Genomic DNA, 13,517 nt, shown 5'->3' with positions numbered 1-13,517 from the left:
TCAACCATACAAACATAACATATCCATGGTTATCAGCCTATATCAAATAATAGATGTGATTAGGGTCGTTGAAATTTAACATCGAATTAAACAAAAATCATAAATTATCTATAGGTATATGTCAATCGTAGAAATAAATTACCCCAGTTGAATTTGGGCAACATAGAAAATACTGTCCCTTGTTTGGACTTTTCGTCGCAGCTCGTACTTTGCATTGACCTTTACCACATCTACATAGATGTAGTTGGTCCACCCACATGAAAAAATTACATGAATCTTTACAATTGAAAAATTCTCTTATAATATTTTTACCCGACTTGGTTGTATATTTACCACAACTCTTCCCACAAATTTCACAATTTGCTATTATAAGTGGGGGCATAGAAGAAGTCATCTATAACAGAAATTTAAATATCAAAAAAGTTAATATAGCATCCAAATATATGATATTCATAATAATATATCAACTTGTACCACATATATAAATGTAACATAAAACAAGTACTACGTGGGTTGAAACATCTACAAAGGTTTTCAGTTTTGGCAAAATAGTTATGGGTTATAGTTTTCAACTAGTTCTGGCATCCTTTGTTGTCTAGCCATTGCATTTGTAATTCTTAGCCTAGTGGCATTCATCTCTTTTGCCCGATTTCGTTGACTTGATTGTATTGTAGAATGATCAACGAAATCTTCATGTGGAGGATTCAAGTCATCTTCTGCAACTTTTAAATCATCGTTCATCCCCACGAATTCTGCATCAGCAATATGCTCTTCTCGAATATAGTTGTGTAGCCCACAACATGCTAGTACGATTGATGCCTGAGCTTCCATTGGGAACTGATGCATTAGTCTTAAAATTTGAAATTTGTTCTTCAATACCCCAAATGTACGTTCAATGACATTTCGAAGTGATGAATGCCTATAATTGAACAAATATTTCGTTGTTCTTGGGGATCTTCTACGCCCTTTATAGTCCGGTAGATGATATCTCTCACCCCTAAATGATGTCAAAAATCCAGATTGACTAGCATACCCAGAGTCGACAACATAATACTTTCCTACAGACAAAAAATAATATATATTATTACGTATACACTCAAATGAAAATCTAATATATTATTATAAAGTTAATACCTGGAGGTGGATGTGGAAAACTCAATCGAGGATCACTTCTTGCATGTTCAAGTACTAGACAGTCATTTGCACTACCTTCCCATCCCGCATACATGTGAATCGCATGTCAAATGAACATGCACACATCACATTTTGAGTTGTGATCCCCTTCCGGTTTCTATATCGAATTTGATCATCTCTTGGAACTACCGCATGGATGTGAGTACCATCTATGGCGCCAATACAATGCTATGGCATATAATGACAATTAAATGGCCAGTACATATAAGAATATAAAATTCATATATTTAATTGCAAACATGTATCATATTAACATATTTACCTTAAAAAAAGGGTAGTATTTCGGGTTCTGTGCAATCTCTATCGGTATCATATTGACGTCTGGCGGTCTGATTTTCTCCTTAGCCAGACGTTGCATTGCAATCAAGACAACATTGAATGTTCGACTAACTGTTTCTCCTGAGTGGTTGAAATGATTTTGGGTGTCCCTATTACTTGAACCCTTCCCAACAATCCATAGGAACATTCCAAGCTATTCATCCACTCAGATGTTGGTCGTGTCTTTCAACCACCCCCAATGTCTAGCATAGTCACATAGGTTAAGGAAAACATGATGTTCCATCCTAAACTCTTCATAGCATCTATTGGCATGCCCATTCAATACCTCATGCATCATGACAACACCTAAAAAATACACTATCCCTATATGGTTCTCGAATATACACCGCCTCACTCAGTAATTCCATTCCCATCTGAATGATCTTATCTTCTTCATCACTAGAAGTTTCACATAATGCATTTGACATAACTATAATAAATAAACAATTACTACTCAATTTGAAACAAATAACTGTAAACATAAAAATCTGACACATGCACTCACACCAAAACACATGTTCAACATTACACACATCCATAATAGAAAAAAAGCGAAGAAATAAAAGTAGCATTCAATGTATCTCCAAAAGTAACATTACACACATCAAAAGTAAACCGAATCCAAAATTATCAAAAGTATCATTCAAACATAACCTCAACTACTCTAAGGCATCTAAAAGCCAAGTCCTCTTAAGAGGCTCTGCACAGACAAACAACTCTCTCCAATTAGGATCAGCACACATAAGACTGGTGGCCTTCAAATATATCTCTTTTGATATATTCGGCATGGAGGATAACACCGACTCACATGCACTCACACTGAAATCTTTAGGACAATATGCACCTGCCCCACCACGAACAGGAGATGTAACGGAAGTACTGGATGCTTTCTCAATTTTAATGGATAAATACTTCCCATACAAGTCCTTCACGTGGCTATCTCCCTTATTGGCGCTATTTTTTCTTCGTCCTGTGGGTGTCCTATTAAGACTTCGCTTTGTGGTGGTCTGAGTTGGAGTATGAGTATTCTCATGAAAGGGGTCAGTCATGCCTATATGCACAGGGGTACTCGGGGAGTCAATGACGTGCTCAATATCAACTGTATTAACAGCTTCGATGCCATCCAAATCTTAAGCACTATCAACCCCTAAGTTACCTCTAGCATATGCATCCCCAAATACCATGCTCAAATCTGGCCAATTGTTTAGTCCATACTTCTTGTATTTCAACCAACCTGGATTTGCCGGCATAAGCAGTCATTGTATCACTCTGATGTACTACTCATTGTAATCTAATTTTAAAATAATTCAACTAGTTAGTGAAATATATTGTACCTGTATTGCCCTATCCCATACGGACTCATCATCAACTGTGACTGATTTTGTCATTGAGTTCCACCCAAATCCAGTCGTGTCAAGCAATCTCTTGAATTGTTGATAGTCATGTTTCAACTTGTTCATCTTGTTACGTAATTGTTCTCTCCCAATTGTACGATTTAAAGCATACTGAAATTGCTTTGTAATGTACTCTCATCCAGTTTTGTTAAATGAATTACTAGATTTGTGACCATTTTTTACAGTTTCTTTCATTGCTTCAATCAAAACATTGGTCTCAAGTTCTGCCCACTTAACAGTAGGGAGACTACTTCCAGACATAATAGCTAGACATTATAGGTTAGTGTAACAGTTAGCATACTGGGACAAAAAAGGACTGGACACTAAAAAAAGAAATAGCAAAGCTCATCTTCACATATGATACAAACATTTGTAAATAAGACTTACATACATTAAGACAAAGCAAAGTAACAAAGAAACCCAAATAACAATGTCTTATTATAATTATCTAATATAAATTACCAAAGAGATCTAGGAATCAGAAAAAATAATACCTGCTCTGTGATTACAATAGCAAATGTTGGGGCAACACCTTATCCCGAGAACAGTACCTAGGTCAGTACTACTACTATCCCCTTGGTTCCTGATTCTAGTGCTCAATGTTTTCATTATGAGAACTGGATAGGGATAAGAACTCAATTAACTATAGATCAAATAACTATAGTATTGTAATAAAAAAGAGTGAGCTGGTGGGAACGTAAAACAATGTTTTTGACATTTCAGAACATGTTTTCGATTTAGAATGCATATCAAACACAACCTTAATCCGCGACATCAGTATCACTCACAGCCCATGCTACCCACTAAAGCATGAATGTTAAAAAAAAAAACGGAACTCAAATCATCTTTTTTGGCGGTTCTTCACATCTTTACTTATATCACTAATTAGTGAACTGTAAGCTGCAAAATCAGAGACCAAACCCTTTTCACTACGTAGTTTATCAAAATCTTCTGGGTCTCCATGTTTGCAATGTCCTTCCAATAGAATATTGTAAAGGATATCATCTGGAGTCACCCCTATATTAAGCATTGCATCCAAAAGCATTTTAGCATTTTTCATCTGCCCCTGCTTGCAGAGCCCATTCATGAGCACATTGTAGGTTACAACACCTGGTGCACGGCTGCTACTCTGCATCTCCTTGAGGAACTTAAAACCCATCTTCACATCTCCCATCTTACAGAACCCATCAATCACCATTGTATAAGTAGCATCATATAGTATCAAACCTGCTCCTAACATCTCCCTCAATGTCCTCTCTGCATCAACAACTCATCCTTATCTACAAAGCCCTGAAATAAGTGCTGTATAAGCCACGTTATCAAGCTCAATACCTTGGCCAATCATACCCTTTCTTACATCCATAGCCGACTCTAAATCTCCCTCCTTGCAACACCCATCAATGAGAGTAGTGTGTGTGATCTTGTCAGGTTTCAAACCCTTACTTGACATCTCTTGCATAAGTCTTCTTGCTTCTCTCAAATCACCAACCTTGCATAAGCCATTGATGAGTGTATTGTAGGTAATTATATCGGCTTCACTCCTTTCCTCAACATTTGCTGATAAATTTCCATGGCCACATTGATTCTCCCATTCTTGCACTGCCCATCAATCAAAGTAATGAAAGTAACATCATTTGGAACCAACCCTCTCTGGCACATTTCATTGAATAGTTGATTTGCATCTTCTAATCTACTCTCTTTGCATAACCCATTAATCAAAACACCGTAGGTGAAAACATCAGGAAGGATATTTGCTTCCGACATAATGCTCTTCAACCTAAATCCTTCCTCCAAGTTCCCCGACTTGCAGTACCCATTGATCAAAGTGTTGAAACTAACGACATTTGGAACCAAACCCCTCTTACTAATTTCACGGAAGATCAACTCGGCCTCTTCACTATTCTCTCCTCTCTTATCTTCTCTCTCTATGCGCAGAATCTGAGAACAATACCTGCTCTGTTCTTCAATACCCCAAATTTTGTATGTCCTCATGAAATCAATTATAATTATGGCAAAGTTTACTGAAACACAACCAATTTACCCAAAGAAAAACCCTAAAATTGGTGGTCCAAAACAACAATAAAATTGCTACCAAAAACCTGCTCTGTGATTACAATAGATGAAGAAGGAGAAGAGGTAAGAATAGAAGAAGAAACAGGTTAGAAGAGCTGAAGATGAAGAAGGAGAAGAAGGAGAAGAGGCGAAGTTACCTGCACCGGTCTGATTTCACAAGGGGCCGAGCTCCTCTTCAATATTTTCTCTTTTGATCCTCTCTCTCCTCTCTCTATGCGTGGAATCTGAGAACAATACCTGTTATGTGATTACAATAGATGAAGAAGAAGTACTGAAAACCCATTTCGATTTGCCGTTAATGTAACTTTAAAACAATGAACAACGATGAGCATGCAATCAAATAGATGGTGAGTTTGCAGCGGTGGTGGGCGAGCTTCGACTCCTCAGAGAAGTCATTGATCCGTTTGGTTTTTTCCCAAATAGATGGTGATGAGTCGAACACAAATCAAGGGTTTCGAAACCTTCAACAATCGAAGTATTTCCATCAACAAAAAATCTAGGCTTTTGTTGAGGTGAGCATCAACGAGAGGAGGGTTTCAGAAGAGGTTAGAAGAGATGAAGAAGAAGAAGGAGAAGAAGGAGAAAAGGCGAAGTTACCTGGAGATTTCAGCAAGAGGCGACCTGGGTTTTCTCTTCTCTCCTCTCTCTATCGCGGACCCAGAGAATTATCGGGAACGGGGGTTTCAATATCTATTGCTTGAAACGAAACACCCCCGACAGAACACCCTCGACAGAACACCCTCTTGGGTGTTTCGTCAAATCGGGGATTATTCATTTTCTACCCACTTTCAGTTTCAAAAAAACTGAAACGATACATACACACACCAAATGGAAGATTCCGTTTTTCCGTTATTTTAAAACAAAAAAACGACAGAAACGTTTTTTATGAACAATACCAAACAGTACCTTAATGTTTTTAGGAGATCCAGTTCCTTATCCGGCTGAGTATTGTACGCTAGCGCTTCCTGTGTGTCTCCCTCTCCTCTTAGTAACACTTGCTTTCTCTGGTTGGCTTCTTGTCTGGTTGCCGCTCGCTCTCTCTCTCTCTCTCTCTCTCTCTCTCTCTCTCTCTCTCTCTTCTTTGTAACACTTGCTTTCTCTGGTTGGCTTCTTGTTTGGTTGCCGCTCAGTCTCTCAAGTCTCAATGGCTTGCTATTCGCTGATTAACCCTCCTCCATTTACGTTGATTTGTCCCAGGAAAACCAGCCTCCGTTGTTTTCTCTATAGAACGCAAAACCCTAATTCTAGACGTTCAAACTTCATTAATGGTGCCGGACGAATTCTGTGCTCAGCTGAGAAGCCTCAATTTGCCCAATTGAACTCTTCTTCTGTGAACACCTTAACCAGCCCAACTGAGGTTGGGAGAAACAGGGTTTCGACGCTTCGAGAAATATGTGAAGGTCATGTTCCCGAGCAAGTACTGAGAAGGTAAGTTATTTTACTTACTTTACTTCTTGTCATGAATTCTGATGGGCTGAGCTAATATTGATAAACTTGCACTTATAATTTTGCAGAGTCGAAGAGGTTGGATTTGTTGTACCAACAGATGTACAGCGGGAATCTTTACCAATGCTTCTGTCTGGACGGGATTGCATACTTCATGCTCAGGTTACTTTTGTGTTTCAGTTTCTATTGATTTTGTTATATAAATATATATTCCGTTTATAAGTTCAGTTCAGTAGTTTGTTAATTTTCTGCCTTTAACAGGAGATTTGGGTATTCTCTTCATTCAATTGAGATAACTTAGTTGTTTCATAGTTCAATCATGAACGTTATGTCAAGTCATCACTTCGTCTCCCCTTTGGAACTTCCTTTTGATTAAATCTCTAGTATGGAAATCTCCAGCTTGAGAAATCTTGAAATGTCGAGGTGTATGTCTCAATTTTTTTCAAAATGGAGGAGTAGAGGAAGCCTAGGAACTTTCAGGGGGAAGCATGGAAGAGAGGAGTCTTGTTTTTCTTATTAAGATTGATGGCACCAAATTGGGGAAAAGTTTTAAAGTGGACAATACATATGGATAGAAGATTCATGGATGGGCCAACGATGATTCCTTCCTATTTGGCGCACTTATTTGTGCCAGGGAAGGGATGATGTATCTATTCTTTCGGTCGGTTGTTTACTGTATGGTTTGGATTGGTCACATGTCAAATACTCACCCAAATTCAATCATTACCCTCCCATGTAATGGCACATCTGCCATGTAGATGCATCCCCTCGTTACGTCCTACACTCTTTTGTTATTCCAGAATTTTTGTATGCTTCATTTTTCTATGCCGTTTGGGCTAAAGCTTGACTTGTGAGTAGGGGACTGTAAGGTCTACTTGGCCATTCAATTTCAGCTCCATATGGCTTGCCACATGGGAAAAATAGGCCTGCCAACCAGAGATTTCTTCCTGGTGCTTGCTGCCTGTACTTGTGCTATATTTTTCATCTACTATTTAGGTCAGTTATATGAATGTCCCTTCTTGATTTTATCCAGGCCACATCCTCTTTTGAAGCCCAGTCGGCTTGTATTCCTGCCTTGATTTGCATTCATTTTTGGTAGTGTCCTCTTTATTTGGAGCTTTATCCTGTATTGTTTCTTCTTATCGAAATGGCGATAACTACTCTGTAATGCAGGGTGTGGCAAGCTTTTTTCTTTCATTTGTCTCTGTTTATTTGTTTTTGTGGTTTTATGGTTTTTCAAGTAGAATATCAAACTCATGGCTGTGATCCATCCAGTGATAATGAATCTAATGTATTTGTTTACTTGGTCCTTTAGACAGGTTCTGGGAAGACCCTAGCTTACCTTCTATTGATATTTTCAGTTGTAAATGCTCAAAGGTCTGCAGTGCAAGCACTGATTGTTGTCCCAACTAGGGAACTTGGCATGCAAGTAAGAACACTTCTATTATATTTCTATTTTATCTTGTTAATGCTGAAGTAATTTAGCTGCTAATCTTGTAATTGCTTACTTTAGCTAGGTTACAAAAGTTGCCAGGCTTTTGGCTTCGAAGCCCATGGAACATGAGTTGGAGCAGAAGACAAGCACTGTGATGGCTCTTTTGGATGGAGGGATGTTGAAAAGACATAAGAGCTGGCTAAAGGTAGTGTATTCATCTGTATACTTGCAACTTGCAAGTTTTGTTTCCATGATACCACTGAAAGGAGAAAAGAAAAGACACAGGGCTTATGATTGATGAACTTTTGCAGCCATTGACTATTCTTATTGATTTTACATGATCATATCTTGTAATCTTCATCTTGTAGTATTGGTGGGGCCCTTTCGTTATTTTGGATGATTAAGAAAAAGCTCTTGTCTTATTGATTCTCCAAGAATTTATTTGGTGGATATTGTTGAAATGGTCCTTATTTGGGGAAATTTTGAACCAAAATATGTCCTACGTGGTCCACTTAAATATTGTCTTTCTCTGATGCACCTAATGTCACAATTGCCTGTTCAGGTGCTTATGTATTATTCTGTATAAGAACATGTTATCAGAAGCATTAAACATAGTAAGAACTAAGAAGTAAGAACAGTTATGCGGAAGTGGTAATTTACACTAGCATGCATTTTTATTGGCTTTTGTGCTGGTGGATTTTGGAAAATGCATGCATAAGCTTAACAAAGAACGTATCAATTAATCCTTATAATAACTTTTCTCGACAGCTTTTTTTTCATATAATTTTGTATGGAGGAGCGTTTTCTGTATGCCTCTCTTCGGAGCTCTGTCAGTATGGTATGGCTGTTCTTTCTTTTGGGATATTTTTGTTTGAGGTCTCTGATAAAGATCTCTCAAAGCCTTCTATGATATATTGGCAGCTGCTCTTCTTGGGGTCGCTTGTTGCTAGTAAATTATGTTTTGTTCCAAAATTTCAAAAAATAGTAAAGAAGTTCTAAGTAATTTTTCAGTTTCTCAATTGTCTAGATTGAGTGTTGTATGTCATTGTTTTATTAGCGTCATCAGAGTAGTGCTGTGTGTCATTGTTTTATTAGTATCATTAAAGTAGTGTACCCAGAAAGATCTTTTGATTAAGAAAAGCACTTGGAGAACCTGCCTGTATATGCATGCTGTACAGGCCCATATTTAGTTGCTCATTAGAAAAAAATACTTGCTCTAAACTTTGAAAGTCTGTGATTTTGTTTCGTCTGTTTATATAGGAAAAGTATGTTTTCAGCAACTCCAACCCCCACTTCTTTTGGAATTAATAGTCATGTTTTATGTATAGAAGAAGGTTTTTTCAGGACCTTGCCTTTTATCAATGATAGCATGCCAGTTTGTTCTGCGTGTAAAATGTACCATTCCAATCATTCCTTTTAATTCTTGGAAGGTTAACATAAAAAAAAGAAACTAAAAGTGGGCTAATTGTATAAGCTTTAAGCATTCTTTCAGGCAGAACCCCCGACAATTGTGGTTGCAACTATAGGAAGTTTGTGCCAAATGCTTGAGAAGAATGTTTTTAAGCTGGAAGCAATGCGAGTTCTAGTGATCGATGAGGTAATAGAGTTGCATCTGAATTCTTTTCTGCATATTTATTTATTTATTATTTGTGGATCAACTACTTATCTTGATCCAGAATACAAAATGGTATGCTACAGCATATTGGTTCCCTAATTGAATGAGCATAGTTAGAATTGATAAACACTAGGTATCCATTAAAATGTTCCATTTATTGTGTACTGCTTCATGTATATTCCCAGTTTATGAAAATTTTAAAAGTTCGCCTCAACTTTTGAAGATGGAAATGAATTACTTAAGGGTCTTGTTTCTCATCTTATAATCTAAATAATCAAAGCTTGAATAGATGCCATATGGTTAGGGACAAGATTATCTTATTTGCGTTGTATCACTAATCTGTCTTAAAACGAATGATTGGTATTAATGTTTTTTAGAATGAAGTAAGCCAGTTGTTTTTTCAACTAGGAGCATTACGGATAGTTGGTTGTAACAAAGATCAGTATTGAATCATTCAGTATGGGGAGATTTGGATTGTTATCAGATCAGAATGGTCCAGAAATCCCTAATGATCTGGAATGATCTGGGATGATTCAGAACCCAGAAAGATCTGTCGTCTGATTCGAGTCCTTGAATCCTTGCTACAGAATAGAGAATCATTTTGGTTGATGCTTGCTCATGTTGGCTTATTATGGAATATAAGCTTCTAGTTTTGTAACTCTTCCCCCCTAACATTCTCCTTGAAATCTTGACGTTTTAGATTTTTCACTTGGCTAGGTTGATTTCATGTTCAATTCATCAAAACAAGTGCATTCTCTTCGGAAGCTTTTGACATCATACTCTTCAATTGATAGCCGTCAGACTGTTTTTGCTAGTGCATCCATTCCACAGCACAGGCATTTTCTTTATGATTGTATGCAGCAGAAGTGGACCAAGGTCAGCAGAAACAGCCATTCTTTGATTTATCTTCCACAGAATTTCTTAGGTCGAACTGATTATATGACTTGTATCCTCATTCGTGCTTTTGACAGAATGACGTGGTTCATGTCCATCTAAACTCAGTCCAGCCTATGCCTTCATGCCTGCAACATAGATTTGTGGTGAGTTGAATGTAAGATTCTGTGTATAATACTGATCTGCTACATCATAAGGACAATAATGCATGTTCTAATAAATATGGATCAGAAGTTCCAAAGGAGGGGGTGGTCCAATATTTGATGGAGTCGCTTGTAGGGGAAACATACAGTATAACCTATTAAGTTATTGTAAGTTGATGCTTTAAATACGAGTAGTTTTTCCCATTGACTGCTCTGTATTTTAGTTTCATAATACATCAACAAATATTGGTCCCTATGGCTTTTTTCCTGTTTTTGGTAGTCATTTTCTTCTTGCAATTCAAATTATAGAATAGTTTCTTAGGTATAATTGTTTGACGGGCAGTTTTGTTGTATTCTAAAAGATCTGCTGGTTCAGACCCATCAAATTGTTGGCTCAGTCTTAAGTTGTAGGCAGTATTTGATACAACAACAACAACAACAACAACAACAACAGCAACTCAGTATTTGATAATTTCAATATTATGATTCCACTTTTACTCTGTTTTTAATGCCCCTATCTTAAGAGTTAATACAACTTATCCGATCTTGACAGATATGTGGAGGCGATGAGAGACTGGAGACTTTGCTCTCCCTACTACAGGCTGATACACCAAAATCTGCCATTATTTTTGTCAGTGAACAGGTACGCCATAATTGGGGACTTTACTAATTGTTATGCTGCAGTGAGAAAAGTGTATGGAAATACTCTTCAGTAATGAATTTAAAGGTTTTTTTTGGGGGGGTGGGGGGTGGTAAATGTTGTTGGAGAGAGGAGGGGGAATTTTGGGAACCCTCTTAGAAGAGAATATAGCAGTGGTTTAGCTGTTAATATTCAGTATAGTTTTGAGAGTGGATGTCGGGTTAATTATTTAAAAAGGTGAGACAATTTTGAAACTGTGGAATAATGTAAAAAGATGAACTTGAAGGTACCATGGGGCTATCTTTTTTCACGTAGCAGCAGTTAAAAAGCTTCTTGGAAAACAGAGAGTCGGTCCATTCTCCATAGTCAGCCTTACTGAAAGATGACCTTCAGCTGTATGTGTATGTGTGGTGTACCAAAAATTTTAAAAGTAAAAAGTATGAGAGTGTGCGCGTGTCTCAACTAAGAGTCAGAGGAAGGAGCAAATAATGGAGGGAGTGGGAGAAAAATAAACTGACTGCAGGTTGGGGTACCAAAACGGCTAGCATTTGGAATATCCCCTAACAAATATAAAAAATCCTTTTAAGGTCAGCTATCCTGTTATGTAATATGAGGGTCATAGACTCATAAATCTGCCACATCTTGTTTAACATTTCCCTCTTTCATTTATGTAGTCTGAGAAGTCGAAGAAAGCTGGAAATACTCCATCATCAATACGTGTCATTGAGTTCCTGAGAACTTCCTATGCTGAATATTCAGAGATCATTCTTCTGGAGGAAGACATGAATTTCAACTCCCGGGCATCATCATTATTGGTGAGTACTTTTCAGATGTGACCTATTTTTCATAGAAAGGGGTAAGATAAAAATATGTTGAACATTTTTTTTTATCCACGCATTGAGACAACTGTAATACCATATTCTTTGGTGATAAAATAGATGTTTTGAGTGCGGAACATTCATATAAAAATAAGTATGTAAACGTTTCCAGAAATCTGAATTATAAAGCAAGGGAATGACATCTAAAATTTGTTTTTGGATGTCATTTGAGTTAAAACATTTTCTGACAAGGATTCTCTCTCTCTCTCTCTCTCTTTCTCTCACACACATACACACTGACACAGCTTACATCAGTAAAGCACTTCTTTGCAATCATTGGTCTACACATTTACTAAAGATTAGGAAATTGCTGTATTTGTTTTGATATCTCCATTGTAATGCAGGAAGTCAGACAAGGTGGGGCTTCTGGATCTTGTATTCTAGTCGCAACAGACATAGCAGCAAGAGGAATTGACCTTCCGGAGATGACTCATGTGTACAACTTTGATTTGCCAAGGACTGCAGTTGATTATCTTCATCGCTCTGGAAGGACTGGTCGGAAGCCATTTTCGGATGAAAAGTGCACCATCACAAACATGATAACACTAAAAGAGCGGTTTGTATTGCAAAGATTCGAAAATGAGTTGATGTTTCATTGTAATGAGCTATCTTTGTAGGTCATGAGGTTCTTTTATTCATGATTGTTTCATTTCTAGCTCAAGTGGCGCAGAAATCAATTGTGCTTCAATAGAAGATGCACCTAATGGATGGGCTATGTGCTACCACTGCATGTGTGTAAGGTGAAAAAGAATAGAGCCACCTAAAGGATTTGCTTTGCAAAAAGTGAATTATTATGAACTGATTCATGGTAGAGGTAAGAAGGTAAGACATTCTTTGCTAAGGGCAAGAAAGATGTAAAGAAAGTAAACCTATACTCTTGACTCTTTGTTTTTCTGTCTTCTTACACCAAGCCATGACGTGCAAATAAGTAAGAAAACATGAAGAAGAACCAAGCAAAATCACTCAAACTCCACAAGAGCTATGGGTGGTTGACCACTTGAAACCACAATGGGATTACTTGCACCATTTATTAAGAAATCGAATTCACTATCAATACAGAAATTGGGGAACGTGAAAATTGGCCACATTATATAATAAAACTAGAAACACCAATGAAAAACTTATTTTCACTGCCTGTGCTGAGAGGCTTCTCTAAATGATTTTTTCTGCACAACCCAATTGTCTGCTGTCTGACATTTTCTTTAGCCTTAAACTTTATGGGCATATTGTCCAAATCATCATCTCTTAGTTTGGAAAACTATGGTCTAATCAAATTTTACCACATAAAAATTTTAAGATTGGAAAACTATGTGGGTCCTCTTGTCTATATATTCTCTTGAGCTAGAATTTTCAGGAGAGAAGCTGATTTTGGTTGGAGCTTTACAACTCCACACCTTTGCAGGAATGAAGAAAGGGGCAATAATCTAGTAAGAGGGTGCATAACAACTTAGCTGAGTAACATCTCTGTAGGAGATTAATATCATGTC

General features: G+C 37.4%; 1 protein-coding gene and 1 pseudogene across 3 annotated transcripts; one reads left to right on the top strand and one right to left on the bottom strand.

Annotated features, from left to right (window-relative positions):
- Positions 1-3,604: 3,604 nt before the first annotated feature.
- LOC122068637 lies at positions 3,605-4,898 on the bottom strand (annotated as a pseudogene).
- Positions 4,899-5,997: 1,099 nt separating this feature from the next.
- LOC122068644 (DEAD-box ATP-dependent RNA helicase 58, chloroplastic) lies at positions 5,998-12,703 on the top strand. 3 transcript variants are annotated; one of them, XM_042632511.1, is made up of 10 exons: positions 5,998-6,407; positions 6,494-6,587; positions 7,741-7,854; positions 7,943-8,065; positions 9,353-9,457; positions 10,193-10,351; positions 10,447-10,515; positions 11,066-11,155; positions 11,827-11,967; positions 12,375-12,703. In XM_042632511.1, the coding sequence occupies exons 1-10, from the start codon at positions 6,124-6,126 to the stop codon at positions 12,645-12,647; spliced, it is 1,452 nt and encodes a 483-aa protein (XP_042488445.1). In that variant the 5' UTR covers positions 5,998-6,123; the 3' UTR covers positions 12,648-12,703. The 3 variants fall into 3 exon arrangements, with proteins under 3 accessions (XP_042488445.1, XP_042488447.1, XP_042488446.1); XM_042632513.1 differs by having other exon boundaries at positions 6,364-6,407; positions 7,787-7,854; XM_042632512.1 differs by having other exon boundaries at positions 6,385-6,407; positions 7,745-7,854.
- The last annotated feature ends 814 nt before the right edge of the window (positions 12,704-13,517 follow it).

Source organism: Macadamia integrifolia, unplaced genomic scaffold (assembly GCF_013358625.1).
Source record: "Macadamia integrifolia cultivar HAES 741 unplaced genomic scaffold, SCU_Mint_v3 scaffold448, whole genome shotgun sequence".
In the NCBI taxonomy this organism is placed as follows: domain Eukaryota; kingdom Viridiplantae; phylum Streptophyta; class Magnoliopsida; order Proteales; family Proteaceae; genus Macadamia; species Macadamia integrifolia.
Note: the sequence above shows the minus strand (reverse complement) of the source record. Positions and strands in the feature narration are given on the sequence as shown.

What these genes read in the sequence shown, in the direction of transcription:
- LOC122068644 (XM_042632511.1), top strand. Translation starts at nt 6,124, where the DNA reads ATGGCTTGCTATTCGCTGATTAACCCTCCTCCATTTACGTTGATTTGT. An exon ending in ATTGCATACTTCATGCTCAG is followed by an intron (nt 6,588 to 7,740) that starts GTTACTTTTGTG and finishes TTGGTCCTTTAG; the next exon opens with ACAGGTTCTGGGAAGACCCT. An exon ending in TGCAGCAGAAGTGGACCAAG is followed by an intron (nt 10,352 to 10,446) that starts GTCAGCAGAAAC and finishes TGCTTTTGACAG; the next exon opens with AATGACGTGGTTCATGTCCA.